Source organism: Diaporthe amygdali (genome assembly GCF_026229845.1).
Source record: "Diaporthe amygdali strain CAA958 chromosome Unknown NODE_12_length_1037015_cov_66_201586, whole genome shotgun sequence".
NCBI lineage: Eukaryota > Fungi > Ascomycota > Sordariomycetes > Diaporthales > Diaporthaceae > Diaporthe > Diaporthe amygdali.
This window is the reverse complement of record NW_026517032.1, coordinates 826316-839024: the sequence shown is the minus strand read 5'-3', so window position 1 is coordinate 839024 and position 12709 is coordinate 826316. Positions and strand designations below refer to the sequence as shown.

General features: G+C 55.7%; 2 protein-coding genes across 2 annotated transcripts; one reads left to right on the top strand and one right to left on the bottom strand.

Annotated features, from left to right (window-relative positions):
• Positions 1–6076: 6076 nt before the first annotated feature.
• Positions 6077–10672, top strand: J7T55_001967 (uncharacterized protein; the record flags this gene model as incomplete). The annotated part of the gene is made up of 1 exon (XM_053142884.1): positions 6077–10672. One exon carries the CDS (start codon positions 6077–6079, stop codon positions 10670–10672), a length of 4596 nt encoding a protein of 1531 aa, XP_052994419.1.
• Positions 10673–11692: 1020 nt separating this feature from the next.
• J7T55_001966 (ig2 family protein) lies at positions 11693–12661 on the bottom strand (the record flags this gene model as incomplete). Its single annotated transcript, XM_053142883.1, has 1 exon — positions 11693–12661. The coding sequence occupies one exon, from the start codon at positions 12659–12661 to the stop codon at positions 11693–11695; it is 969 nt and encodes a 322-aa protein (XP_052994418.1).
• Positions 12662–12709: the final 48 nt, after the last annotated feature.

The following is a 12709-nucleotide window of genomic DNA, read 5'->3' as shown; positions in this document are numbered from 1 at the left end:
CCCAGACGGTATGTAGGAGATTTGATGATATGTGGGGAGCGATGAAGAGTGATTGTAAATTGTCTACTCTTGACCAGCAGAGCGGATACGATAGCAGTGTTGGCATCTGAAATTCCCTCAGTGTCCACAAGCGGAGGCACATAATGTCTGGCTGGCGACGTGCGGACGGCTGAGGGTGAATCCAGCACGAGTTCCACGCGCGGTGATTCGACGCATACTTGGCGCAATTCTCGCTCCTTTCTTCACCAACCGCTCAGCTCGACCCCCACGACTCATCGTGGAGGATGCCGTCGGGAAAGGCACGAGTACGCCATGCCTCGGTCGCATCAAGCCGCCAGGATGAGACATCGGTATGACTTCGGACAAGCCTGTCGGTCACGTTCCAATTCCCATACGCCCCAGGCCTCTCCGAGGTTGTATCCAGGGCGGACGTTGTGCTTCGCTCCTGTGGAACACATGACCACCGGCTCGCTGGAAACTCACCGCTCGACGACGGGGTCTGCAAAATGATGCTCCTAGGAAGCAGCCGAGCCGAGGTGAGGTCCTGCGAACGTGTCTCACACAAGCCCGGAGTGCCTCGATTGGCGAAAATGACGCATGGGCTGGGCCCTGCTCACCGAGATCGTCCTCGTGACACGATGCTGTGAAGGAGCGGCGGGTAGTGGGAGTCGGACGACGCGCGCGGTGTTCCGTCTCATCCTTGGTTCTCTTTAGACTACTTTTCTTGAGGTACAAAGCAGATGGGCCACCAGGACAACACAACGACGTTGCATTCAACGTGCTACAAATCTTTGTCGAAGGAAAGAAGTCGGTGGCGGTGGCCATCGCAGCATTGCGCATACCTGGCCGTCCCGAGTGAGGTTGAGCCTGTCCCCAGAATCACCTCTGCTAAGGAGGACTCCAACAATGGGGACATCCATGTCCAGGCGCTTAAGCTCGGCTATCCAATGGAATGGGCCTGACAACCCCTGCAGGCGGGAGAGCTTTGAGTGGGGAAAGGTCCCAACTGGAGAAGGCAAGGATTGCCTAGTCAAGATCTTCTACCTGGTCATTGCAAATTCGTCTGGCCTGGGAGAGAGCTGATAGTTGAACCGGCCTCAAAGAATCAGGAGACGAAAAATGCGTTGTTGATGGCAAAAGACGTGTCAATCGTCCTAAGCGAGACGAATACTTGATCTTGCCTTGCTGTCTGTCTGGTTTTCCCCTGTGCCACGTCACCAGCCTCACCTTGCCCAGCCTGGTCAAGTCCCGGCTTTCAACTGTGGCGGAGTACAGAAACCGACCCCGGCAGTTGTCAACTTCTGGTACTACCATACAGTGCACTCGCCACAATCCTCACCCACTTTCGCCGTCGGAGCCGGCGAACCCAGGCTCATGCAAGACGTGCAGAAGTGCATTGCAGCACCTGGCAGCCTGGCAACAGGCGTCGTAATAGTACAATACGGGCGCACGGTCGGGACAAAAAAACGCGCACTCACAAACTATACCTTCATTTATACAGCTTTCAAAGTAAGTTTGCTATAATAAATATGCAAATTTGATTAGACTTATATGATAATTTCTCTCCTAAGTTCTAGTCCTGTCAATTTTGTATCTGAAAAAAAATTGTTAATAAAGAAATAAGACTGTGAAGTGAAGGTGTCGTTACACAGTGTGGGAAAGTCTTGGTGGTGGCCGCAGTTTGTGAGTGCGCATTATTTTGTCCCGGGCGTGGGGCGCACTGCAAGCCTCTGATCTGCCTTAAGAGCTGCAATAAGGGTCCCATTTTTGCAGCTGAGACTGCAGAGATTTCTTTGGCCATCTCTGCCTGGTCTGCCTAGGTGCGAACCGGCGTGTTGCCAGCGCACCACAATCGCCACGGGCAAGTTGCAAGACAGCCAGCTTTCAGCTTGCCTTGCTCGCTAAGCTTGCCAGGCATGGCATTCTGCGAGCTCAGGAGTGCCGGTACCTGCAGATCCTGAGGCTGCGTCGAGCCCCATTCACTAATATGGGTCTGTCAAGGTGACAGCCGCGGTGGCTTGCGAGTGACATATGATTGACTGGTACTAGATGAGCATACTGTAGGGTACACCTCACCAACCTGACGCGCTTGACTGCACTGCCCAGATCAGTTTCCACGGCCAGCGCGGTTGATAGATGCATCTGTTCTATTCTTGTCGAATTTCTAGCTCGACTGGTTGCCCTCGAAACAGGTCAGATGTGGCTAGGGCCATCAGAATCAAGCCATCTCGGGATCCGCGCAGACAAATGATTCGAACGTCAGACAGCCCTTTGATCGTGATCGATAGTACAGGCTTTCGGCAGCGTCCCCCGGGACACGCTGGTGTGAATGGGCTTAGTCGCGTCCGTGATCCTCACGCCAATATCACGTCAAATGCAGGCTCAAGCTGTGGGATGCAAGTCACTCATCATAATGAAAGTGTCATGGCGGCCACACCCTCGCGGGACCCGGGAGAGAGCTTCCAGGCCGGTTCGCATCCGCGGTGGGTGGCATGTCGTTTCGATGAAGAGTGCGAGAAGCGATCCCCGGGCTTCAGTCGCGTTTGACTAAGGTTGTCAAACTTTTCAAGTGTTGTGCAGCAGATCGCTTTAGGAACAAGAGGGGAGCCTTAGCAGAAACAAGCAAGTTGTTGCACAACAGGAAGGTCAAGGACAGGAGCTTGATGTAAATCGCCTGATTCGGCATAATTCAGGGGAGGGGGGGCCTCTAAAACCTGTGATTGGAAGCTTAATATCTCGAGTGATCCAACCACATCGCGAGGGTGCTTCGAAAATCCCATCTTGGCTTCCTCCAAAATCCGCGGCGGCGTCTGGCTCCTCCTTCCGGAATGACGGATTGTAAGGGGGACTGGGGGAGCAGTTCCGGTCTCAAGCAAGCGGGCTGGCGGGTTTAGATGGCCGTGTACTGTGTATGTATCAATCAGGGGCTCGAGAGATGAGTCACTTGTCTTTCATTTGTTGGAGCATCTGTGATGCCCTCGCCGGAAAAGACGAGCGCTCAATGCACGTCAAAGGTCGTGCGACTCCAGGTCTCCCGAGGAATTGGCATGCCGCGGGAAGCGCCAGGCGTACTGTCGCGATGAGCCGGCGCCTCCTGGGCTACACATGCCAATAGGGATAACCATGTTGCGCTCTTGTGCTGCTATCCCGGGTCCTCACACTTTGAGTGGTGGTCAAGGCCTGGTCTCCCCTGAGCGAGAAGATAGGACGAGCAATGGTTCCCGTCTATGGGCCGCGCTGACCACCCACCGAGCCAGCGTGGACCGCCGGCCTTGTCCTGGTCGAGTAGACTGGTCTCTGATGACGATGCCAATTGCCAGCTGTTAAGAAGCCTCGAGCTGGATCTGTCTTAGACCCTCCCAGACGGCCGGGACAGGCATGGAAGCTGAGAAAATCTTGAAAGTTGCCAGGCAGTGAATCCCGATCTGGCAGTCTGGCCAAGCCACATGCAGGAGCCAGTCTGTCAGGCAAGCAGGCTGCCAGGCGGGCTGGCAAGAAGCATTCTGGACAACCCTGTACTCAGCCGGGCTGGGTATGCAGAGTACACGGTACAGACTGTGTGATGATCCTGGCCATCAGTCGGCCATCAGTCAGCCATCCATCATCAGTCTCTGCTTCCCCTTGGGAGCCCAGTCTGCCCGTTGCGAGACCGACTGCAAGAGTCAGAACACCACAGGGTTGGGCGCTTGGGGGTGGCCGTTGACTGGCGCGACTCCAGTTTCCATCGGTGTCCCCTGCACTGCGCTACCCAGGATCGCCGTCAAGGGTGAGGGAAAGAGACCGATCGGCGTGCACAGAGTGAGACATTGTCTAAGACATGCATGCGGACTGGTAGGCTGCGATGTTCCTTGGGTTCGGCCCTGCGCACGTTTTATGGCTTTCCATGTGGCTTCACCACTACGCGGGCGGCTGGAATTTTTCACCAGCGTGTGGTACTACAACACACATTTCGCAATACATTCTGCAACGTTCAGATTCACCTTACCATCAGGACTCAGCACTGCTTGTGGTTAATCGCCGGTATCCGTGCGAGTGTTGCCCCTCACCTCTCCCCTCACCGACCCCGGCCTCGTCTCTTCTTGTCTCGTTTCGTTTGGTAGTAGTTCCCCTCCTTGGCCACTTCTCTCATCGTTGCCTCGCTTCGCCTTCACCCAATACCACAAGAAGGCGGGCTGGTAACCTCAAGATGATCGGCAATTCTCATACAAACACAGGTCACACGTCCCTGGACCTCCGCATTCTCCCTGGGGCCGGGGCCGGGGCCAGGAAGGTGGTCGACAAAGACTGGTTCTGTTCATATTCTAGACTTTGAACAAGCTCCGACATGATCCAACCCAAGCAAGGCCGCCTGGTCGGCCGTTCGCCATCTTCAGAGGCGGAGGGTACTTGTTGCCCAATGGCATCATCAACCAGCAAACTCAGTGCTCCCATAGGGCCTCGCCATATGCACAGTCCAGGGCCTCTCAAGGGTCCCTCTTTTTTTACGCGCATGGCGCAGCGTCTGCTTTCTGCAGCAGCAAGGCCAGCCCTTTCAACCGGGACAAGGATAGACAGGGCGGAACACTGGTCACTCTCGACTGTCGCCTATTACCGCCCAACAACCGCTTCCGTCTGAACCAGGCCCCACAGCCGATCTGTCCAACTGCTTTTTCATTTGTGGCCGAGAAGCCCCCGCTACTGACAGGAAGGGAAAGAAAGAGAGAAAAGAGAGAAAGAGAATCGCTGTGGTCCACTTTCAATGGACTTCAAATGGTCACCCACTACGCAGCCTGTAAACATGTACACATATACATATCATGTTGTACTGTTCAGGGCAGAACGCAGTGTGAGTACCTAGGGAGGCCTACACCGTGTCTCAGCCGACTCACCGTCCGACCCGTTCCGTGGACTGCCAGGTGGGGTTTTACGACAGCATTCACTCGTTTGTCAGTCAATAATCGAGGTGCAGCCCCGAGGTTCCCTCTCGGATCTTCACTCAAAGCCTGCATCTGACCCCCACTGCATGTCACGTAGCAAAGTCTCTGCCCAGCTGTGCCCACTGGGCTTGCCAGACACTCCATCATCCTTACTATGAATGGATTCTGGCACAGCACAGCAGCCAACCAGCACTTTGACGCCACTTCGAATGGTCAAAGATAGCATACGGGCATGCGGGACAGGGCAGGGGGCCCTTAGTATCTTCACCTGCAGGTGGTGGGGAGTCATTTGATCTTGCGTTGCTCACGAAGAATCCCGGAAACCTTTTCCCCAGCTCTGATGACCCCTGCTCCTAGTGAGGATTATCGTCCGCACATCTCTCTCGTTATAATCAAGGTGCTGCGGCCCAGTCATCCTCCGTGGGTACGAACATGGGCAGGATGGTATGCTAAATACCTCGTCTCCTCAAATTCAACGCTTTTCTTAAACGCCCGTCTGGACTGCTCCATCACGAAAAGGTGCCACCGTCCTTTCCATCACCCTTAGCGAGCTTACACACGCCCGTCACTGGGGACATCCTTGTTTTGCACACCACCCTCCCAACTCCATCCACCAAGCCCTCGGATGCTACCCCATCCCACCATCTCGACATCTTGTTGTGGACATTTTACCCTTTCCTCTTCGGTCGTGCGCGGTTTTGGCTTCGATACTCTTTATTAATCCTGCGTGCCACCGCGGCGGGACAATTCAACGCCTTCATCTACTGTTTTTCTTTTTGGCACCCAAAGTACTCCACTTATACACACATGTCTGGCACATAGCATGCTCACCTCGCATTTACTCTGAGAACTTTGTGGGCAGACTCGCCACCTCTAGACCACATCCATCTGCCCAAGACTCTCACACTAACACGGTGAGTTTTCTTGCGGCAGGTCAGCTTTTGATCTTGTCTTGTGCGACCCAAATCCTCCCACCCACCTTGGGGGCCAGGGCCAAGTGCTGACTATCGCTACGGCATGTTCGGTATCAGATGAAGTTTGGATCCCCGGGAAAACATGATGCGTGATTGAGTGCAACCGCCAGCTGAATTGATATGGAATCCTCGAGATTGAGGATGGCGGGCCATGGAACGGCAGGCACAGCGGCTCCGCCCAGACGCATGGGGGCCAACGGGAGTATACCCTCAGGTGACCTACCATCCTCCCTGAGTCGAAGGGCTCGGAAGGCGGCAGAGAATGCTTCATTGCCTTCCTCGGATGTCCCATCTTCTCGAAACGCAAGCAAGATACCGCAGACCTCTACTCTCCGGACACCTGCTCAGACTCATGGACGGAAACCAAGTCTGGGCTCACACGGGCACTTTTGGGGCTCAAATTCTAGCAATGGGTCTGAAGATGCCCTCTCCAGCGTTGCCAGCTCATCCGGTCCCTCAAGCCGTTCGCAAGAAAGTACAAAACAGCCCAGGAATGTGCTCCGGCGGAAGCATCCCAGAGTGACCCCAGAGCCACCCAGCGCGCCTTATCATTCTCGCAACAGCTTCATGAGAACCGACTCATCCTCTTCGGTTCCCCAATCAAATGTGTCACAGTCAAATGTGTCTCTGGATATACCACGAGATGCAAACACAGACCGCGAATTCACTCCCAGTCCAGCAGGATTCCGAGCTCCCCAGAGACCCGAGCATCCAGCAACGAATGCGCAACCTGCCACAGTTTACCCAGAGCTGGACCGATACCGAGACTTCGAACCTCAGGAAAATTACCGCAATTACTACGCTGAAGTGCCTTACCCAATATCGACTGATCTCCCCCCGCCAACGCCCCTGTTCTCCAGCACGAGCAGCCAGCACAGCGCTTTCAGTGGCAGTCCATCCACTAGGTATTCAGAATCACCGGGAGGCGGTCCGTACAGTCGAGACACGACTCCAACCTCTATGTCATCCCAATCACCTGGTCTCATGGCGCCCATGCGACTTCCCGCATCAAGGTCCAAGCAGAGCAGCCCTGCAGATACCAGGCCACCCGTGACCCGCAGGAGAGCTGGCAGTGCCTCGAAGGAGGCTCGAGACGATGGTATAGAGCCTGAGGGTCTTTCTATGGTCAGAGAGTCGGTGAACTCATCATCGTCGGCATCTACGGTGAGAGATGCTACGCTTAGGGAACAGAGACAGAAGAGACTCCTCTCATCCCGTGCCCCCAGTCCGCCGCCACGACTATCTTCTGACAAGTCCAAGAGAACACGGGACCCGGAAATGGCACCCAGCAGGAAGACACACGAATCGAGCAAGTCCGTTCCAGTAATCTCACCCACTTCCAGACTCGCAAACAACGGTCGCCCTGCTCTTCAAGCATGTGACACACTACCACGACCGACGCCACCTATGAGGCCGAGCCGAGAGGGGACACCGGATCTGCATTCTCAAGTAGGGTTGCCAGTACCAATTGTCCAAAGCAACCTGTCTTCGACTCATCTAGCGGAGAGGAGACGAAACAGTCTGAACCCTCCCATAAACACTGCCAACTCCTCTCGCTCCAACACACCGTCTCAAAGCGACCGACAGCAACAGTCGTCTGCGCCCCGAATTGGCCGGGAAGCAACTCCTGTCCCTCAAGGCACGATGGCCCAGACAGCTAAGGTAGACTCCCGCAAGGCCCCTCGCACTCCGAGTCCCAGTATGTCCTCGGCATTCAAGTCGCGGTTTCCTCTATTCAGTCGGAAGAACAAGTCCGTTTCAGAAGCACCCCCAACAAGTGTTTTTGAGAAGAAGGATAGGCCACCTCGAAAAGGTCCTGCCGCTGGAACCGGGCACGAGGGCTATGGACGGCTTGGCCACATCCGGCGCCGAAGCGGCAGCATGACTAACAATCCTCGGGCAATTGGCGGAACCATGTCTTCACAAGAAAGCCTTGCGAGCAACCAATCAGTTGATCCATTTCTGGCTGAGCGCATGAGCCCTGTTGTTATAGCAGGCGGCGAAATCATCGAAAATCGGAACGTTAGCTTGGATGTCAGTCGAACAGGAAGCGATCAAAACCTGGCTTTGCCCCGTCCTAGTCTTGGCTCCAGGAACAACTCTGGGCTGTCTCTGACATCCCCAGAAGATCGCAATACTCTTTGGCCCTCCGCGATGCCCCATGGAGTTGCACCAGGGCCCTCACTGGGACGGCGGCGACCATCCGAGGGCAGTGACTCGGAAGGTCTCGCTATGAAGCCTACATTGGCGCTCCGGCGATCGGTTCAGAGGCTTCAAAACTCTGATCAAGGATCTATGCGTCTTCCGCAGCCTATAGTCATACGATCTGGAGTGACGACTCCGTCTATGAACAGCCACGATACGACCATCTTATCGGACGACTCGCTCTATGACCAACGACGGATGATGGGCCCGCCTAAAACTGATGTTGCTCATCCAGCACCGAAGAAGTTGTTGAAGAAACCGAAGTCACCCCGAAAATGGAATATTTTTGGACGATCGACAAGCCAGCCTGCCAGCAAGAGCAAGGAGTCGGAGACACCAAAGCCTAGTGCACCAGCGGAAGGCGGACCGAAGAAGCCTGTGGCATTCTATACGATGATGGATCCGTCGGAACAAGAGCCAGAAGTGTTGCCAGATGTCAAGGAGGTGCTTCGTGAAGCTCGAGTCTCCACAGAAGCTTTGCCAGCCTCGCAGATTCCGAGGCAGCAACAACCTGCACAACCTGCACAGCCTGCGCAGCCTGCACCACGAGACCAGCCCCGTGCTACGAGCAACAAGACAGTTCAAGCCAGAACCCCTAGAGTGTCACAGACGTCGAGAAGCATTCCGGCTGTAGTCCCAAAGCCAGAGCCAAGGAAGCCTCTCGCTCAGCCTACCCGTGCGACCCCGGCCCCAACAACAACGAAGCCTCCCACCACTCGCTCGAATCGGTTGCCCCAGGTCGGTCGGATCCCGAGGGTCGCTACTACGCGACCCGAAGCGGCCAAGTCATTCTCCCGACCTTTCAACCGCGCCAGCATGCATCTACAGTCACCACCTGGCGTACAGAGCTCAGGCGAAGAGTTCGTTGCAAAAGGCCCTAGCCCTCCACGGTCCCTTAGCCCAGCTTCAGAACCCAAGCCCGAGGAGCCAACGGTACCCGCAAAAGCAGAGGTTGATTCGTCGACCTATCGGCTCTCTAGGGATGTTCCTTCTGAAGCGAGCCGCTCACAAAACGAGTTTCTCTCTTTCCCTCCACGCAAGGACTCCGAGGGCACCTCGACCACATCCTCTAGCTGCTCGGGGGTACTTAGCTACTCTGATGCTACAGCCGTCATCCCCGGACCAAATGCTCCTCTGGCTGAGGATGAGGTATGGGATGAGTACAATGATCTTATGGGCGAGGATACGCTCAGGGTACCACCCTCAGCAGGCTCATCACAGGGCAAGCCGTTCCATCTGGAAATGTGGGGAAGACGTCTCGCGGACGACAAAAATGCTCCGCTGGAGTCACCAACTATGAACAACGCGTATGTGGAGTCCGATTGCGAGACGGAATTTGAGGTAGAAGAAGCCCAGGAGGAACCTGCTCCCACTTCGAGCGGTTACAGTTCCGGTCTCACGGCAAAAATCGACGAGACACTGGAGTCCATCCGCGGCCCGACCGCTTCTTTCGATATCAGCGACTTTGTCAGCGGCTACGGCGATCGCAATAATAGCCTCAACTCTCAATCTCAGCTCCAACGTACGAGCACTGCATCGTCTCAGAAGGCACGGGTCATCCGAGATTCTCATGCCAGCGGCAGCAGCCAAGGTTCCGACGACAATTCAGCAGTGTCCCAAGTCAACCTTCGTGTTGGATCGATGACTGTGAGCAAATGGCTGACATTTGGCCATGTCCTGTTCAGCCCAGTCAGGGACGAGCTGGTCCCGATGACGGGCTCTCTCAAGCGACACTCCATCCTAGTAATTGACGGTCTTGGAAACGATGACTGGTCCTTCTACGCAGCTGAGACTTATCCTGCGGCTACGTTCTTTAATCTCTCCCCCCGCTCACCTTTGCCGACTGAGAGTCAGGGCTCTTCATCCAGCGTTCCTCTGAGCCCGCCGAATCACCACCAGATCCAATACAAGTCACACATGGACCGGTTCCCCTTTGGCGCTCAGAGCTTCACATGTGTGGTGTACCGATTTCCGGCGGCTGTACCCGAGTCTCACTACCGCAATATCGTCTCTGAGACCCGCCGTGTGCTGAAGCCGGGCGGATACATAGAGCTGTCAATTCTTGACATCGACCTGAACAACATGGGGAATCGTGGTCGCCGCGCCGTCCGTCAGCTCAAGGAGCGTGTGCACACACGCACACCCAACGTCAGTCTCGGTTCCAGCTCCGACCTGCTCCTACGTCTCCTCGGACGCAAGGGGTTCACGGACATCAAGACTTGCCGCCTGGGCGTGCCTGTCGCGAGTGCCCTTGCGCCGTCCGAGCCAAAGACGAGTAACAGATCAGGCCCCACCAGATCTACTAGCGGGAAAGCCAAGAGAGACACACGCAGTCTCGCAGAGATCATAAGTGATGACGGCCCTATCGCGGACGAGAGCATCACCAAGATGGTTGCCAAGGTCGGCCGGTGGTGGTACGACCGCTGCTATGAGAGCGTTGCCCCTGCCCCCGGCGGCAGGAGTATGTGGGGCGACCCGGCTCTACTCGCTGAGTGCGAGGACTGGAGGACGACTCTGAAGTTGATGGTGTGCCATGCTCGCATGCCGGATGCGCGTGGTCGCCTCGCGAGCATCTGAGACTTCTCGCTGGATTAACTTTCTGCTCTCAACCTACTTTCATTTCGAGCATGCATAGCGGAAAGCATTGTTTTTTCTCTCTAATCTGCACTCATCTCTTTCAAATCCTCAACTTTTTCGTCGCATACCTACAACAGCTGTGGCACTCCCAAACTCATGTCCGCGGCATGGGACAATCGGCGATTTGAATTCGGGAACAATTCGTCAAAGGATCTCGTCATTTCCAAAACTTGAAAATTCCAAACAAAGAACAAGAAGGGCGCAAGCCCAAAATTACTATCAAAAGCTCACTCTGCGAGGAGTGAGCCCACTTCGCGGTGTGGAGTCGAAAATCAGGCCAAGGGAGAAGTTGTACACACAAAGGTCACCGGTGACACAGAACAGTGGACCTCAAGGCATTGGCAGGCCAGCAGATTGATCGTTTCCAACCTAATGGGCCGGCACCAATATCAAACTTAGGGTGTCGCTACACGTCAGGGGGGTATCCCCTGCGAGATCACCTTCTTTTTTCTTCCTTTGCTACAGGCTGGCGGGATTTCAGCTGGATTGAGGATTATCGGGGGCTGTAAACTTTCACACGCCGAGCAACAATGGCGTCGAGATTGGAAGTTGTTACGGCAGGGAACAATAATGATGGGTAATTTGATGGGTGATGGGCTGGATCCGTTTCACACTCTTTCTCCCCCCCTCGGTCATCCGGTGCCATGGTCGCTTCGGCAAGAGACGCTCACACGAGACAACTGAATGGACAACCAAGGACAGGACAGCAACACACACTGTAGATGAAGCAACGAGTCGGATGTGCGGTGTGGCCTTTTCTTTCGAGGAGAGCCACGGTAATGATTGCGGAAGTTGTTATTGGTCAAGCAAAGTCGATAGAGATACCCCCAGTCGTTAAATGCAACTGTCTTTACAGTCTCCATAAGATTATTCCACCCATTTCCTTCCCCTACGTGTTCCTGTATGAATCTCTCAGTAAAGCCAGTAAATTTTGGTTGATCCATACGCAATATCGCACGTCTAGTAATCCCTATGTCTATCCGAAACAACGCTTTCACGCCGGCCACGCCGGCCCGACCCGTCAGATTGAGACACACTCCTCTTGCTCGCAATCTCCGTCACCCGCCGACCCGCTCCTAGGCCCTCGACTCCTGGCAATGACATTCGCCAAGATGATTTCCAAGACGATTGGGACCTCCAGACCTGGGGCGCTATGTGCCTGTCGATGAAGTCTCTTGACACACCCAAGGCCACCGCGTCATCCATGGCCCGTTCCATGCGCGGCACGTATCTCTCTCTGACGTCGCCGTCGCGCGAATAAAGAGTGCTGGCATAAACCAAGGCTATGACCGGTTTAGGTACAGTCCTCCCCGCCCGCACTTCGTCGCGCGAGCGCTCCCTCTCACGCCCCCTGCGAACTCTGGCAGGCGGCGGTGAAACGGTGCGATCCGCCTTCCTAGGGACGCCGAGAAGCCCCAGGATAGAGCTCGTCAAGCCCCCGGTGGCGGCGGAGCCCCCGCTGGCCCGCCGACGACCACGAGGACTGAGGTCCCGGCGCGGGCGCCGCTCATCCCAGGACCGCACCCGGCGGTCCCCGCCCGCGGCGCTCTCCCGCTCCTCCCTGACGGCCTTGGCCACGCTGGCCGAGGTACACCGCGCAAAGACATTTTCCCGCACGGATTCGAAGTCGACTTTGGCTTCAACCTTCTCGTACAGTTCTTTCGACACGCCCTCGTAGCGGTCGAGGCGCTCCTCGTCGCTGGGGCTGATGGCGTAGACCAGGCCCTCGACCGCGTCGCGCTGCCTGCCCGTCCGGACGACGTTGGCCACGCCGCGCTCGTTGATCTGCCACCTGTGCCCGCGCAGGGTCGCCTTGCCGAGGAAGATGCTGTCCGGGCAGCGGTGGGCCATCTTCTCTGGGCTGAGGTTGCTCGCATAGGCGAAGTAGAGCCTGTCTGAGGCCGTGATGAGCGGGTGGTGGGATAGCATCTTTCTTTCTGTTATCAACGCTTCTTACCGCCTGCGGAAGATGTGAAC